Source organism: Barbatula barbatula (assembly GCF_947034865.1).
Source record: "Barbatula barbatula genome assembly, chromosome: 22".
NCBI classification, from domain to species: domain Eukaryota; kingdom Metazoa; phylum Chordata; class Actinopteri; order Cypriniformes; family Nemacheilidae; genus Barbatula; species Barbatula barbatula.
In genome coordinates, this window is record NC_136785.1 from 19,201,751 (window position 1) to 19,216,522 (window position 14,772).

General features: G+C 42.7%; 1 protein-coding gene across 2 annotated transcripts in view; it reads right to left on the reverse strand.

Moving 5' to 3' along the window:
- The window catches only part of camk2a (calcium/calmodulin-dependent protein kinase II alpha), a gene marked incomplete at both ends in the record, with an annotated part of 150,689 nt that overhangs the window by 126,049 nt on the left and 9,868 nt on the right, over positions 1 to 14,772 (reverse strand). For both annotated transcript variants that reach the window (XM_079486586.1, XM_079486585.1), the window contains one exon: positions 5,669 to 5,728. In XM_079486586.1, the coding sequence (XP_079342712.1) occupies positions 5,669 to 5,728 (60 nt within the window). The remainder of the gene's footprint in view (positions 1 to 5,668; positions 5,729 to 14,772) is intronic.

Below are 14,772 nucleotides of genomic sequence, written 5' to 3' on the forward strand. Positions count from 1 at the left end.
GAACTAGCGGGTAGATCTGCTTCATTGCCCCCGTGGTGGGCAGGTCTGCTGACTTACCTGCCTTAAGTCTTCGCTGCCGTATGTCAAGTGGAGAGGCTGTTGCATGCTGTGGGCATCCAGCTTTGATGTACGGGACCTTGACGAATACGTTCCAAACGAACACGGCCAGCCATGACCGCAATACCGTTACCATGAATGCTACTTCAGCATGCCGGAGATCCAGACATGTGACTTAGGTATCGTGTCTGTCTGGCTTGAGGATGATGTGGTCGCACCCAAGACTACAGCAGCAAGACATGCCTGGCAACATGTGCACGCTGCAGGAGAATGTGCTCTTTTAGAAAAATACTCTTTGAAGACACATCAGACCAGCTACTGAAACACCCAGGGGAATCGCAAACGCCAGGACGAGTTCCGCTGCTTTGCATCGTAGATCCAGTAGGAAGAGTCAAAGATCGCTCAGCTTACGCCTCGCAGGTTCCGAAGAACAAAAGGTGAATGAATGGGCACTCGCCAAGTTCATTGGCCTTTTCAAAGTTTAATCAGAGATGATACGTTCTCAAGTCAAACCCGACACAACGTAGAGAGAATGACAGAAAGGGAACTATAGACATGCAAGAAATTTCACTACTAGAGTCTGAGAAAAGATAATGGAGAGAATTCTTACCCGTTTAGTGGCCATCATTCAGTCTCTTGCATGCAGAAACCTGGCATTAAGAGGATCAAGTGACACACTGTATGAACCAAATAATGGCAATTTTTTAAAAGAGGTGGGACTTCTTGCTGTTTGATCCTGTTATTCAGCAGCATATTTGCAAGAGTACAATGTGCTGCTTTCAACCAACCACATAACATGGGGAAGACCATTCAGAATGAGCCAATTGCAACAATAAGTAGCAAAGTAATAGGAAAAATAGTGACAGAAATTAATACTAATCAGTAATTCTGGATTGTACCCCAGAAGCCACCAAGAACACTTGTCTGTAGTCATAAGAACAGTCGCTTTCAAAGACATGCCGGAAATTAAGGAACATTTCATCAGATTACTTGCAGCTGAGGCACCATTTGGTGAAAGATTGTCAAAGCTAATACTGGAAAAGCAGAAAGAACCCATCTTTCATTTGATGATTGCAGAGGTAAAGCTTATGACAACTCCGCAACTATGAGAGGCAAGCATAAGGGTGTCCAGGCAAGGCTTCTGGATAATAATCCACAACAACACTAAATTTAGTTCAGGCTGATGCAGACAATGCCTCTTCTGATGCAAGTAATTATTTTGGATACCTCCAAAAAGTCTACTGCCTTTTTTCAGCAGCTCCTCAAAGATGGGCAATACTTTAAAAACACGTGGACATCAGTGTAAAGGGCTGGACAGAAACGAAATTAGAGAGCAGGATTAAAAGTGTAGAAGTTGTAAATTATTCAGAAGTAAGCAAAGCTCTCTTGGAAGTGATGGAGAAGACCAGTGGAAATGTCAGAACTGAAGAACAGTCTTTGGCAGAGGAAGTAGGCTCATTTCACTTCTCCATTTGCTCTGTTTTATGACATTCTTTCCTATGTCCAGCATGTAAGCAAGCTTATGCAGTCCCTGATATGCAGTTAGATGTAGCTGTTGATCTGCTTAACAAGACAAACAGGTCCCTCACTAACTAAAGAGTCTCTGGTTTTGCAGGAGTTCAAGCAACAGCCGACGACATCTGTGATGCCATGATGGTTGAAAACCACACTAAAGCACAAAACGTTGCTTTGCTTATGAAACTCATGACGAGCCTTTCGTGGATGCATTAAAGAAGTGTGAAGTGACATTCTGCAATGCTGTTGTAGAATCTGCCAAATCATCCATTGATGCTGGCATCATTGGCAGGGAACTTGCTCTAGAGTTGACAAACTGGTAAGAACTGCCTTCAACCAAAATGACCCTGCTAAACATCCTGTCATTTATTCACTCCCAGCATTTGACTGAAGTTTTCCCCAATCTCTGGACAGCTCTTCAAATTGAATTGACCTTACCTGTTCCAGTAGCCAGTGCAGAAAGAAGCTTCTCAAAGCTAAAATTGATCAAAACCTACAGCGATCCAAATTGGCCCAGGAGCGCTTAACAGGCCTTAAAACTTGCCATTCTCAGCATAAAACATGAAACGTGAGGAGCTAAAGTAAGATGATGTCATCAATGACTTTGTAGTTAAAAGTCACAGTGAAGATTAAGGTTGTGCTGCATTTTTCTTTGATTTAAATTGTTTATTCAGTTTTGTTATTATTTATTATATTTAAGTATATTCAAATTTGTATATTTTTGCGTTTTTTAAGTGCACTTGCACTTATCTCTGTTTAAATTTGCACATTTCGGTTACAGTTGTTGCACGAACAACAACATTTTGTTGAATATGTTGGTGTTGGACACTTTTTTATATTCAGATTTGTTATTATTTATTATATTTTATTTATATTTGATCTTCTTTTTTGCCTTCTTGATCACTTCCAGTTATAGTTGTTGCACTATAACAACATTCTGTGGAATATGTTTGTAACAAGGTTCAAATAAGAGAAAGGAAGGAGGCAAGAACCGTCACACATAAAACAACTTTTAATTAATAAATGTAATTGTAAATGTAAATAGACAGCCGGCAGCACCCTCACAGGCGACTTCCAGCGACGCACGCACGCACGCACGCACGCACGCACACACACACACACACACACACAATAACTAAAAGACAGGCCTGGTCTTCTCTCCCTGACGGTCTAGTCGCTCATCCTCTTATGCACTTAATAAACATTTATTCACTTACACACACTCACCTATAGGATTATTAGGAACACCTGTTCAATTTCTCAATAATGCAATTATCTAATCAACCAATCACATGGCAGTTGCTTCAATGCATTTAGGGGTGTGGTCCTGGTCAAGACAATCTCCTGAACTCCAAACTGAATGTCAGAATGGGAAAGAAATGTGATTTAAGCAATTTTGAGCGTGGCATGGTTGTTGGTGTCAGATGGGCCGGTCCGAGTATTTGACAATCTGCTCAGTTACTGGGATTTCCTCGCACAACCATTTCTAGGGTTTACAAAGAATGGTGTGACAAGGGAAAAATATCCAGTAGGCGGCAGTCCTGTGTGCGAAAATGCCTTGATGCTAGAGGTCAGAGGAGAATGGACCGACTGATTCAAGCTGATAGAAGAGCAACTTTGAATGAAATATCCACTGGTTACAACCGCGGTATGCAGCAAAGCATTTTTGAAGCCACAACATGCACAACCTTGAGGCGGATGGGCTACAACAGCAGAAGACCTCACCAGGTACCACTCATCTCCACTACAAATAGGAAAAAATTGGTACAATTTGCACGAGCCTTGTTACCACTGTGCAGGCTGGTGGTTTAATGGTGTGGGGGATGCACCATGTCACGAAGCTAGAATCATTTCAAATTGGTTTCTTGAACATGACAATGAGTTCACTGTACTAAAATGGCCCCCACAGTCACCAGATCTCAACCCAATAGAGCATATTTGTGATGTGATGGAACGGGAGCTTTGTGCCCTGGATGTGCATCCCACAAATCTCCATCAACTGCAAGATGCTATCCTATCAATACTGGCCAACATTTCTAAAGAATGCTTTCATCACCTTGTTGAATCAATGCCACGTAGAATTAAGGCAGTTCTGAAGGCAAAAGGGGTTCAAACACAGTTTTCACATTTTTATGGTCTCGCCTAGGGCCCCACAACCCCACGAGCTGGCCCTGCTGATTTGTCTTGTGGTTGGGACATCTCCACAATTTTTTTGATCTTGTCTGGGAGTGGCTTCAGACCTTCTCCACCAAGCACATGCCCAATGTGCTTTATTTCATCCATTCTGATCTTTCACTTTTCCTGATTTCATTTGAAATGTATGCCCCTTACTCTTTATAGAAGTAGCCTTAGCCTTGCATTAGGCTATTCCACATTTTCTCCACAAACAAGGAATATCATCCATCTCCTCTGTAGATATCTATGGCTTTGTTCAGATCCAAATCAGGTTCTCTCAAGAGTCTAGCTCTAATGATCATTGTTCATACCACACACTATGTGGTCTCGGATCAGTGATTCTGTCACCTGTGCGAATTCTTTAGTCTTGTTTTTTAAATCAGTCACCTATGCGTCTATCAGTTTATTTGGTGCCTGTGCCCGCGTGAGAACAAGTGTCTAAGATTTTTCCTTGGTTCTCAGTAACATCCGAACTTAGGAAAGGAATTTTACTGAGGAGGAAGCTAATAATTTTTATGTATTGAAAGGTAAAATCTATGGTATTAAATACTTTCAATGCTTCATCCCCGGCAACATGAAGAAATGTAGCACATTTTATCTTGCCTGATTTTTCCGATGTTCCATTAGTCACAAGATATAGTTCAAATTTCTGTATCAAGATTCTACAATTCTCAGCAGTATTTCCTTCTACATGGACCGCACGCAGAGCTTTAGGAGCTCTGAGCAGCTCCTTGTCTGTTTTGGAGGTCAGCAGAAGAGGAGGGCTGTCTCCAAACAGGTTGGCGCACTGGCTCGTGGACGTTGTGACCATGGCATAAGTGAGGAAATGGCCCTCACGGTGCTGAACGGCTTCTCGCCGTTTGAGAAACTAGGCATCTGCCCATGACGGCCGGTGGAAGGGGCTCCCCACCTTTCTGAAGCTCTGGGACCCCTACCTCTCTACTGGACAGTTACAATTTCACGCTAGCGCTCACGTCTGACACGCCCAGGCCAGTCAGTGTCATGGCGTTTTCATAGGATCCTCATTCTGTTGGCACAACGCCTCGTTCCCTCCAACAGGGGAACGGAAGTTATATAAACGAGATGGTTTTTCGAAAAATTCAAAATGGCGGGTAATGTTTCACGACGGAAAATTATTTTAATGGTCATGAGCCAATTTTGTTTCTGGAATGTATGGCTCAAATGTTATAGCCAGAAATGTATGTGGAAGTTTGGACTGTTGGTGGCGCTATGGTGTTTGGGTAAGAGACTCAATATTGTCTGACTGTCTTCTAAGTGTGTGCCATATTTCACAACGTTCCCATGTACGGTTCTATCTTCAGTTGACGAGTGATCCAAAATAGCAGTCATGACCTGAGGTAACATACACAGTTTCGGCACAGCACCACCTACTGGTCCAGAGATTTAAAAATGCTATTTTTGCCTATTTCTTTTGAAAACTTTGGTGTAAAATCATAATACTGGTCTAGTTTGATTCCTTGAGGCATGTCGAGTTGAACCATACCCAATGTTCATCATTCGTCCATTGTGGGTGTCGCCCATTTAGACTTTTGCCATAAAATACTTTATATTCAAAACACAAAACCGTATCGCTACGAAACTTTGTATGGTTCGTTAAGGGTCAAAGGGTCATGTAGCTTTTGTGTATTGACACGAACCATTGGTATGCCTCATCATGGGCACATCTTGTCTGCCTCGTACAAATTTGGTTACAGCGCCACCTATTGGTCAAAGTTTATAAGCAATTTTATTGTGTTCAAACTTATTTTTTCTGTTTTTAAACTTGGTTTTCAAAATCTGATCATGCCGTGGTTGGGCTTGACCCCGTAATTGCTGCTTTCAGCTATATTTACATTTAAGACCCTAGAAGGAAAAACAACCTTTCATTAAATAAGTTAGTGTGTTTGTGCATTACACTTACCAATATTTGGGTGTTTCAGCAGTCTACAGATCCTAGCCTCCCTGTCCAGCTTCTGGTGATCTGAAAATAAATATATATAATAAATATATTATATATTATATATGTATATATTTCCTGTAGCTCAGTGGAAAGAGCGTGGCGTTCACAACGTCAATGTCGTGGGTTCGATCCCAGGGGATTGCACATACTTAGAAAAAAATGTATAAGAAAAATGCAATGTCGCTTTGGATAAAAGCGTCTGCCAAATGCATAAATGAAAATGTTATTATATTTAAAGACAAAAAAACAGTACATACATAGATCATTTTTACAGCTGCAGAAAATGTGTACTATTTAAATACAACAATTTTAGTACACACGTGTCAAAACAAGTGTACAAAATATGTATTAAAGAATAATTATAATAGGTAATCCTCAATTAAGCAAATAGAAAGGGAATTGACAAAGACTAATAGATAAAAGACTAATAGATATCAACCATTTTAACTACATACATCGTAATGAGCAAACACAATCTCTAGGTCTGTGTGGTTAGCACTCTATGAACTCAAAAATTGCTTTTATGAGTGTGTTTTATATTGACAGTTTAAAGAATCCCTGAAGAATCCCACGGTTGGTCATCTGCTGTCTAATTACGCTGATTGTTTCTTGTGGGCATTATCGCTGATCATCTGTGATCAGCGGCAGCTGCAAGCAATTTACCTCCCTATTTATTGCCCTGTCTTTCGTCTCATGTTTGTCAGATCGTGGTTGGTGAATGTTTCCTGTTCCTCCTGGACTAAGTCTGTGTTCTTCGTGGCGTTTCACCCGCTTTCCAGTCTTGCTTGTTTTCGGCTCTCCTCCAAACCTCACAACGGGATTATCACCAGCCTCCACACCTCACTCCGGAGATTTCCTTGCTCGCCTCGGACATCATCACGGGAAGCCCATCGAGGTCCCTTTGTCATCACTCTCTGGCTGGCTGCAACACGCTGGACTCTTATTATCGTCTCAATAAAGAGATATTTATTCTTGCAATTTGTATCTGTTTATTCTTCCGTAACAGAACGATCTGACCAAATTATGGATACAGCAAGTTCCGCTTCTCTGACTGAGTTCATCAATCACAGTATTGCTCGCATGGATCAGCAGCAGGAGAGTATCACCACCACAAGACGTGCTGTGCAGGCGCTTGTGACGCAGGTGTCCGAGCTCTCTCAACAGTTCCAACTCCTGAGAGATCCCACTGCGCCACCCACAGCGCCAGTTCCTCCCACACCGCCAGGACTGAGCAACCGACCTGAGCCACGCCTACCTGTTTCTCAGAGCTATGCTGGTGAGCCTAATTTCTGCAGAGCCTTTCTTACACGGTGTTCTATGCATTTCTCTCTACAGCCCTAGACTTTTGAGAGAGAGGAGTCCAAGGTGGCATTTGTTCTCACCCTCCTCAGGTTCTCCATCATTTGGTTCGCATTCGGAAGGGGGATGAATGGAAGACCGCCTTTAACACTCCCAGGGGTCATTTTGAATACTTGGTCATGCCTTTCGGGCTGTCCAATGCCCCGGCGGTTTTTCAGGCACTTGTTAATGAGGTGTTGAGAAATATGGTGGATCAATTCTTAAATGTCTACCTGGATGATATATTGATTTTTTCATCTTCTCCCCAGGAACACGTTCAGCACGTCAGGCGAGTGCTTCAGAGGCTGCTAGAGAATGGGATTTTTTTCAAGGCGGAGAAATGCGTTTTTCATGCACAGTCTGTTTCTTTTCTAGGATACATCATCTCGTCTGAGGGAGTACGTATGGATCCTGACAAGGTTAAGGCTGTGGCAGATTGGACAAGTCCAGATTCCCGTAAGGCCCTACAGAGGTTTCTGGGGTTTGCCAATTTTTACCCGTGTTTCATTCGCAATTTCAGCCAACTAACCACGCCTCTGACCGCCTTGACCTCCCTCAGAACGTCGTTCAGGTGGTCCGATGCAGCTGAGGATGTATTCGCCAAACTTAAGGGCCGCTTTATTTCGGCCACAATTCTCTTACCCCCCTGATCCTTCACGTAAGTTTGTGGTGGAGGTCGACGCATCAGAGGTGGGGGTAGGTGCAGTTCTTTCTCAACGTTCGTCCTCGGACGACAGGATGCATCCCTGCGCGTTTTTGTCCCATCGTTTATCACCTACTGAACGTAATTATGACATTGGTAACAGGGAGTTGTTGGCAGTCAAGTTAGCGTTGGAGGAGTGGCGTCATTTGTTAGAAGGGTCGGGGTACCTTTTATCGTTTGGACGGATCATAAGAACCTAGAATATATCAGAACTGCTAAAAGACTCAACTCCAGGCAGGCTCGATTTGATTTTTCCCTCTCTTACCGCCCGGGTTCCAAGAATGTTAAACCCGATTCATTGTCGTGTATTTTTGATCCTTCCGAACGCCCGTCTACTCCCGAGTGTATTTTACCCGAGGCATTAGTGGTCTCCACTCTGACGTGGGAGGTCGAATCGAGGGTAAGAACAGCCCTAGAAGGGGTAACACCTCCGCCTGGTTGCCCACCGAATCGATTGTTTGTGCCGGAGGAGCTACGTTCCGACGTGATTCAGTGGGGACATTGTTCCAACATTGCATGTCATCCAGGAGTTAATCGTACCGGTTGGTTGGTCAAGCAACAATTCTGGTGGCCATTGATGGCTCATGACATTCGCAATTTTGTTTTGGCTTGTTCGGTTTGTGCCACTGGTAAGACTTCCAATCGACCCCCAGATGGGTTACTTCAACCGCTGTCTGTCCCTTCGAGACCCTGGTCCCACATAGCGCTAGATTTTGTCCCCTCCACTCACGCCTTCGTCCAGAGGTGTCGCCACACTTAAAGCAGAGCCCGTGAGACTCTTCTTCAGGTGCGGGCGTGCACCAAGGTTAAGACTGATCGCCACCGGTCGAAACCTCCCGTATACGTCATGGGTCGTGGGTCATGAGTGTGGCTTTCTACCAAGAACATTCCTCTCCGTTCCGTATCTAACAAATTAGCTTACAAATTTATTGGCCCGTTCCCAGTCACCAAGATCATTAGTCCGGTGACTGTCCGACTTAAACCTCCTCCGGCGTACAGGAGAATACATCCCGCCTTTCATGTATCAAAGATCAAACCTGTGTTTTATTCATACATTAATCCGTAGGTCCCGGTTCCCCCACCGCCGCGACTCAGATGGGGAACCTACATATTCGGTAAATCGTTTTCTGGATTCAAGACGGAGGGGATTCCAGTACTTGGTGGACTGGGAAGGTTACGGTCCGGAGGAGAGAAGTTGGGAACCTGCTAGGGACATACTGGATCACTCCCTTATTGATGATTACAATCGACAGGTAGGGTCGTCTGGGAACTCCTTCTTAGAGGAGAGGGTACTGTCACGGTTGGTCATCCGCTGTCTAATTACGCTGATTGTTTCTTGTGGGCATTATCGCTGATCATCTGTGATCAGCGGCAGCTGCAAGCTATTTACCTCCCTATTTATTGCCCTGTCTTTCGTCTCATGTTTGTCAGATCGTTGTTAGTGAATCCCCGAGGTGTTTCCTGTTCCTCCTGGACTAAGTCTGTGTTCTTCGTGGCGTTTCACCCGCTTTCCAGTCTTGCTTGTTTTCGGCTCTCCTCCAAACCTCACACCGGGAATATCACCAGCCTCCACACCTCACTCCGGAGATTTCCTTGCTCACCTCGTACATCATCACGGGAAGCCCATCGAGGTCCCTGCGTCATCACTCTCTGGCTGGCTGCAACACGCTGGAAACTTATTATCGTCTCAATAAAGAGATATTTATTCTTGCAATTTGTATCCGTTTAGTCTTCCGTAACAATAAAAAGTTATGGAAGTCAAATATCAGACACACAATAAATTCCTATATGCAGTGTTAATTAAATAAGACTATCAAATTCTCGCAGGCCCCCCGGCAAGGCAAACAGTGCAAAACAGTATGCATCTGTTGATCTTACTAGTGCAGCCTAGATCTTTGAAATATATTTATTATGATAGTTTAGTGTATGCAAGATTAAAAAGATGCGCCTTTAGTCTAGATTTAAACTGACAGAGTGTGGCTGCCTCCCAGACAGTGCAGGGGAGACTGTTCCAAAGTTTAGGTGCTAGATAGGAAAAGGATCTGCCACCTGCACTTGATTTTGAAATTCTAGGTATTACCAACTGACCTGACACCTGAGAGCGTAGTGCACGTGATGGACTATAATACGTAAGAAGTTCTCTCAAGTAGTGAGGAGCTAAACCATGCAAGGCTTTATATGTAATAAGCAAGATTTTCAAGTTTATGCGATGCTTCATAGGTAACCAGTGCAAGGTTGACAGAACCGGGCTAATATGCTCATACTTTTTTGTACGTGCAAGAACTCGAGCTGCCGCATTTTGGACCAGTTGGAGTTTTTGTAATAGGCCTGCAGGGCAAGCACCTAATAGTGCATTACAGTAATCTAGTCTTGATGACATAAAGGCATGTATAAGCTTCTCTGCATCTGATGGTGATAGCATATGATGTATTTTATATTTATTTTTAAGATGGAAAAACGAAATTTTACCGGTGTTGGCGACCTGGTTCTCAAATGACAGAGTACTATCGAATATAAAGCCAAGATTCTTAGCTGAAGATGAGGGTTTTATGGAAGATCCATCAATAGTTAAGCAGTATTCTTTGTTGTTACGTAGGGCGGTTTTCGGTCCGACAAGTAACACTTCAGTTTTGTCCGAGTTCAGTAATAAAAAATTGTTACTCATCCACTTTTTTATATCGACTATGCATTCTACTATTCGATGGAATTGCTGTTTCATGAGGCTTCGAGGAAATATAAAGTTGCGTATCATCGGCATAACAGTGAAAGCTTACCCGTGTCGCTTTATTATATCTCCTAGAGGTAGCATGTATAATTCGAAGAGCATAGGCCCTAAGACTGAGCCCTGTGGTACACCGTACTGGACTTGCGATTTGCCTGATACCTCATTGTTTATTGCGACATATTGAAAACGGTTGCATAAATAAGATCTAAGCCATTTCAAGCTATTTCCTTAATACCGACATAATTTTCGAGTCTTATAGGAGTGTGCTGTGGTCAATGGTGTCGAATGCTTTAGGCACATGTCCTAATGTCTAATGTCAGAAATGAGTTCATAATGCTAAGTAGAGGATCTATAGTTTCTGGGAGCATCTCTTTCAGTAGATTTGTAGGTACAGGGTCTAGCATGCATGCAGTTGATTTAGATGATCTAATGATTTTAGAGAGTTCATTGTGATCTATAGTAGAAAATAATCATAATTTTTCCTTAGAGGCACTGTAGTTAGTCGTTTGTTCAGCGGGTTTCACTTCTGGTTTCATAGTTTTAATTGTTTCTCGAATATCTTGGATTTTATCTGTGAAATAGTTCATAAATTGGTTTTCTTCTAATAGTGATGAAAGGTAGGCGGATCGAGACGTTTTTAGGGCTTTCCTGTATTTTTAATACTATCCTTCCAGGCAGTACAAAATACCTCTAATTTAGTTTTCTTAAAGTTGTGCTCCATTTTCCGTGCCGCTTTCCTTAGAGCCTGAGTGTGTCAACTATGTCTTGCGTTTCCGAGAAGGTGGCATTAATATTTTCTACAATATTTGTAACTTGGAGTGTGATTTGCTTGTGAAGCAACCATGATACCAGATAATGATCCGAAATGTCTTTGCTCTGCTGAAGGATTTTTACGTCGTCCACATTTTAAGTCTTATTTTTTAAATTAATTATACAATGGTACACACTACTAAGTTTCAGTAGTGAAACCACATATAAATCATTCCACACAGGGTCACACATTTGTATGGAATTAGAATAAATTTGATGAATGACAGTTATAACATGGTCGTTACCATTTGTACACTTTTGCCGTTGGTTGCAGTGAACAAGAAACATGGATCACAAGAGTTTAATCCGTTTGATACATATCTGATGTTTTCGGCCAAAGAGTGGTTAAGTAAGGTGATTTTAACTCAAATACAGACAGAGACGCTTTGTTTTGTTTATGTTCAGAGCTTCACAGCACGCCCTTGCGGTTAAACAAATTATTAGTCACGGTTTCCCTCTGTCTCTCCTCGTGTTGGACTTCATTTCCATGCTCCCGCACCTTTGTCTCATTAGTAATCACTACATCTGTCAGCCATTCCCTCATCACTCGAACTTTGTATATATTCCTATTGTGTTCCTATGCTCATTATCCTGTATTGTCTTTACCTGGTTGTAGTTGTTTTCATTTTTATTAAAAAATATATTGTATCCAGAACTCTGTGTCTGGTCCGTGGCAGTCCGTGACAACATTCTTGCACAAGGATTTTTACAAGATGGTAGTTTGCACAGCGTCAATAATGTCTTGAAGCTGAAATGGTTGCTTAAATATGGCCAGGGGTTTGCTTCATTGTTGTCAGCAGTCAAAGTTCGATGGGGTTAAAGGTGGACTACCAAAGTCTAACTTCTCTGTATCCATCGCTTTTCGTGTATCGGCACAAACTCATACTCACGGCCATCATTCACTGGAGTCTTTTCCAGTCACGTTTATTTCCTTTCAATGTTTTCACACAGATGTGATTTGAAATAAAGAGTCGGAGTCATCATTCTGAGTTTATTTGTTTATTGCACAACTGACCATATACACAGAGGAATGCATGAGAGGTAGTTAGTTTTGTATCAAAACTTTATCTTGTGCATTAGGCCTGGCTTTCTCTGAGACCCCAGTACTGTCTCCTCATCTCAACGTAGACTGCTGAATACAGCAGACGTTCATTGAATTCTCTGATAAGGAGCCTCGTTACTGCGTGTTTGGGGTCGAGCACTATGGGATGAATTTGCTCCGGATCTGAGTTAGCCAGCCTCCTTAGCCGCCCCCCAACTCGCATCACATTGGTAAACCGGTTCCTCTTGGGAGCAAGATTGACCGATCGACCCTGTACAGGGACCATGTGCCTGAGCGGCAGCTAGTTCTTCTGAGAAGCTCTGAGCTTCACATTGCTTTAGCATAACAGCTTCGACTTCTCCTGGTTGAGTCAATGGTGCGCAGTCTGAGGCGGCATTGACAGGCTTGACGGTTTGCCTCTACTAGCTCTAACCAGCTCTTGAGTTGCGTGACATCAGGGAGGTTGGAGTAAGTTTCAACTTTCATTACAGAAAAGCAGGATGGGCCCTTTATTTAAGATAATGCTTCTATGGCCAATGCTCTGGACCCTGCTTCAAGAATGGTTGCCCTTGACTCCATCGACTAGGCTTGGTCAGACTTTGGAGGGTTGTGCCTCTTGTTTTGTTGTTATCTGGATTATCCTGCATATTGACATACCTCCTGTCATGAGTCAGGTTTCTCTTCCCTTTCTCTCTTTCTCTCATTCACACACACACCACTTTTTAGCTGTATAGTATTTCACTTTCTCGCTCTCTTTATGCACCTGTTCATCATTGCAATCAGCGATCGCGCTGATCTACTTGTTGATCACCTGTTTCCACTTTACCCTTAAGTGCCTTCCCTTTATCTTGTGTTTGCTCTGCTAGATTCCTTGTCGGATTATTGCTTCACGTCACACGTAACTACTGCTGCATCCGTCTTGTCTGTGATATGTTATGAAAGATACTCACCTAATCCTGCCTTGTCTTATTTGGAACTGTCTGATGCCAGGTATCCTCTGTCTCTGGCTGTATCTGCTGTTGAACCCCCGAGGTTCTCCCTGCCTGTGACTCTGTGCCGCTACTTGACAACTTTGTACCGTATCCGCCGAGACGGGAGCCGGCTCTCCTTTTGTTTTATTTATCTCCGTTGCTGTGTGCTTCAACGACAGACTGCCTTTGTTTATTCATTTATTAAAGACTGTTATTTGTCATCTCTGCCTTTGGATTCCTCTTTTATCGCGTGGCACCTCCAGAATATGTGGTCTGTTAATTCTTGTATCTATAAAGTCTTGTATCAACTGTCAGCTCATCAAGGACCAGTTTGGCGAGCTGAGCCACAGCTAAGGCAGCACAAAGCTCCAGGCGAGGCATGGACTTCTTCCTCTTAGGTGCGACACGTTTTGATATTTGCCAAATAGGCCACTGCCCCATGCGCCATTACAGGAGCGTCGAGGAACATGTGGAGAGAATAAATATGTTCTGCTGAAGCTGTGGAGTCTGGTGTGTAACTCTGGGGGATGTAAACTGCACTGAGATGGGTAAACTCACTTTCCCAGTTGGCCCACACTGCTTTAAGGTTTGACGGCTGGTCAGGATCAGCCCAGTCTCTCCATTTAGCCCACAAGTGTTGGATAATTACATTTGCTCTGGTGGTGAATGGCAGTATGAATCCCAGTGGATTGTATTGGGATGCTAACACTTGGTTGGTTGGTTGGTTGGTTGGTTGATGCTTTGTCAGAGTCCTTCTGTAGTTTATTTTCTGTGCACCTTGGATTGGCGAGAATGAATTGCAAAGAGACTTTATGGTATGGAATATTCCTGGCTTCCACAGAAAAGAGGTGGCATACCGTTGTAATCTATTGATCGTGACTCACTGAGTTAGAGACTTGAGTAAATGCAAAGCCTCTTTACCTTGTTTGGACTGGACAACTAGTTTCTCATTGCAAAAGGGCAGAACATCCAGTTGCCATAACCATTCTACATTTATTTACAGAATATCAAGGAGACAAACACACAAGAGGAGATTCTACAAAAAAGCCTGCAAGAAATCATCAGGTTAGCATACGAAAAAGTGTCCACACATCCAAACACCTGCAAAAATTATGCAAAATATATTATTGTAGGTATTTAGTGAAAACTAGTAACTTCGTATTAGCACCTATTGCTCCTGTATGGCATATTGCTTTATTGCTTCCTGAATTCTTTGTAAGCCGCTTTGGATAAACGCTTCTGCTAAATGACTAAAAGTACATCCCACATGGAAGAAATACTGTAGCATATTTTTGCATTTACTTTAGTAAATTAAACCTTGGTAAAATGTAGTATATTAAATAGTAAATACTAAAGTATTGTAATTTTTCATGCGTGATACAGCATCATCGTCATTTTTTTATTTTAGTATAGTATTAGTATAAAGTATTTTTATCTAACTTTAGTTTCAAAATAGCTTCCCCAACACTGTTCACC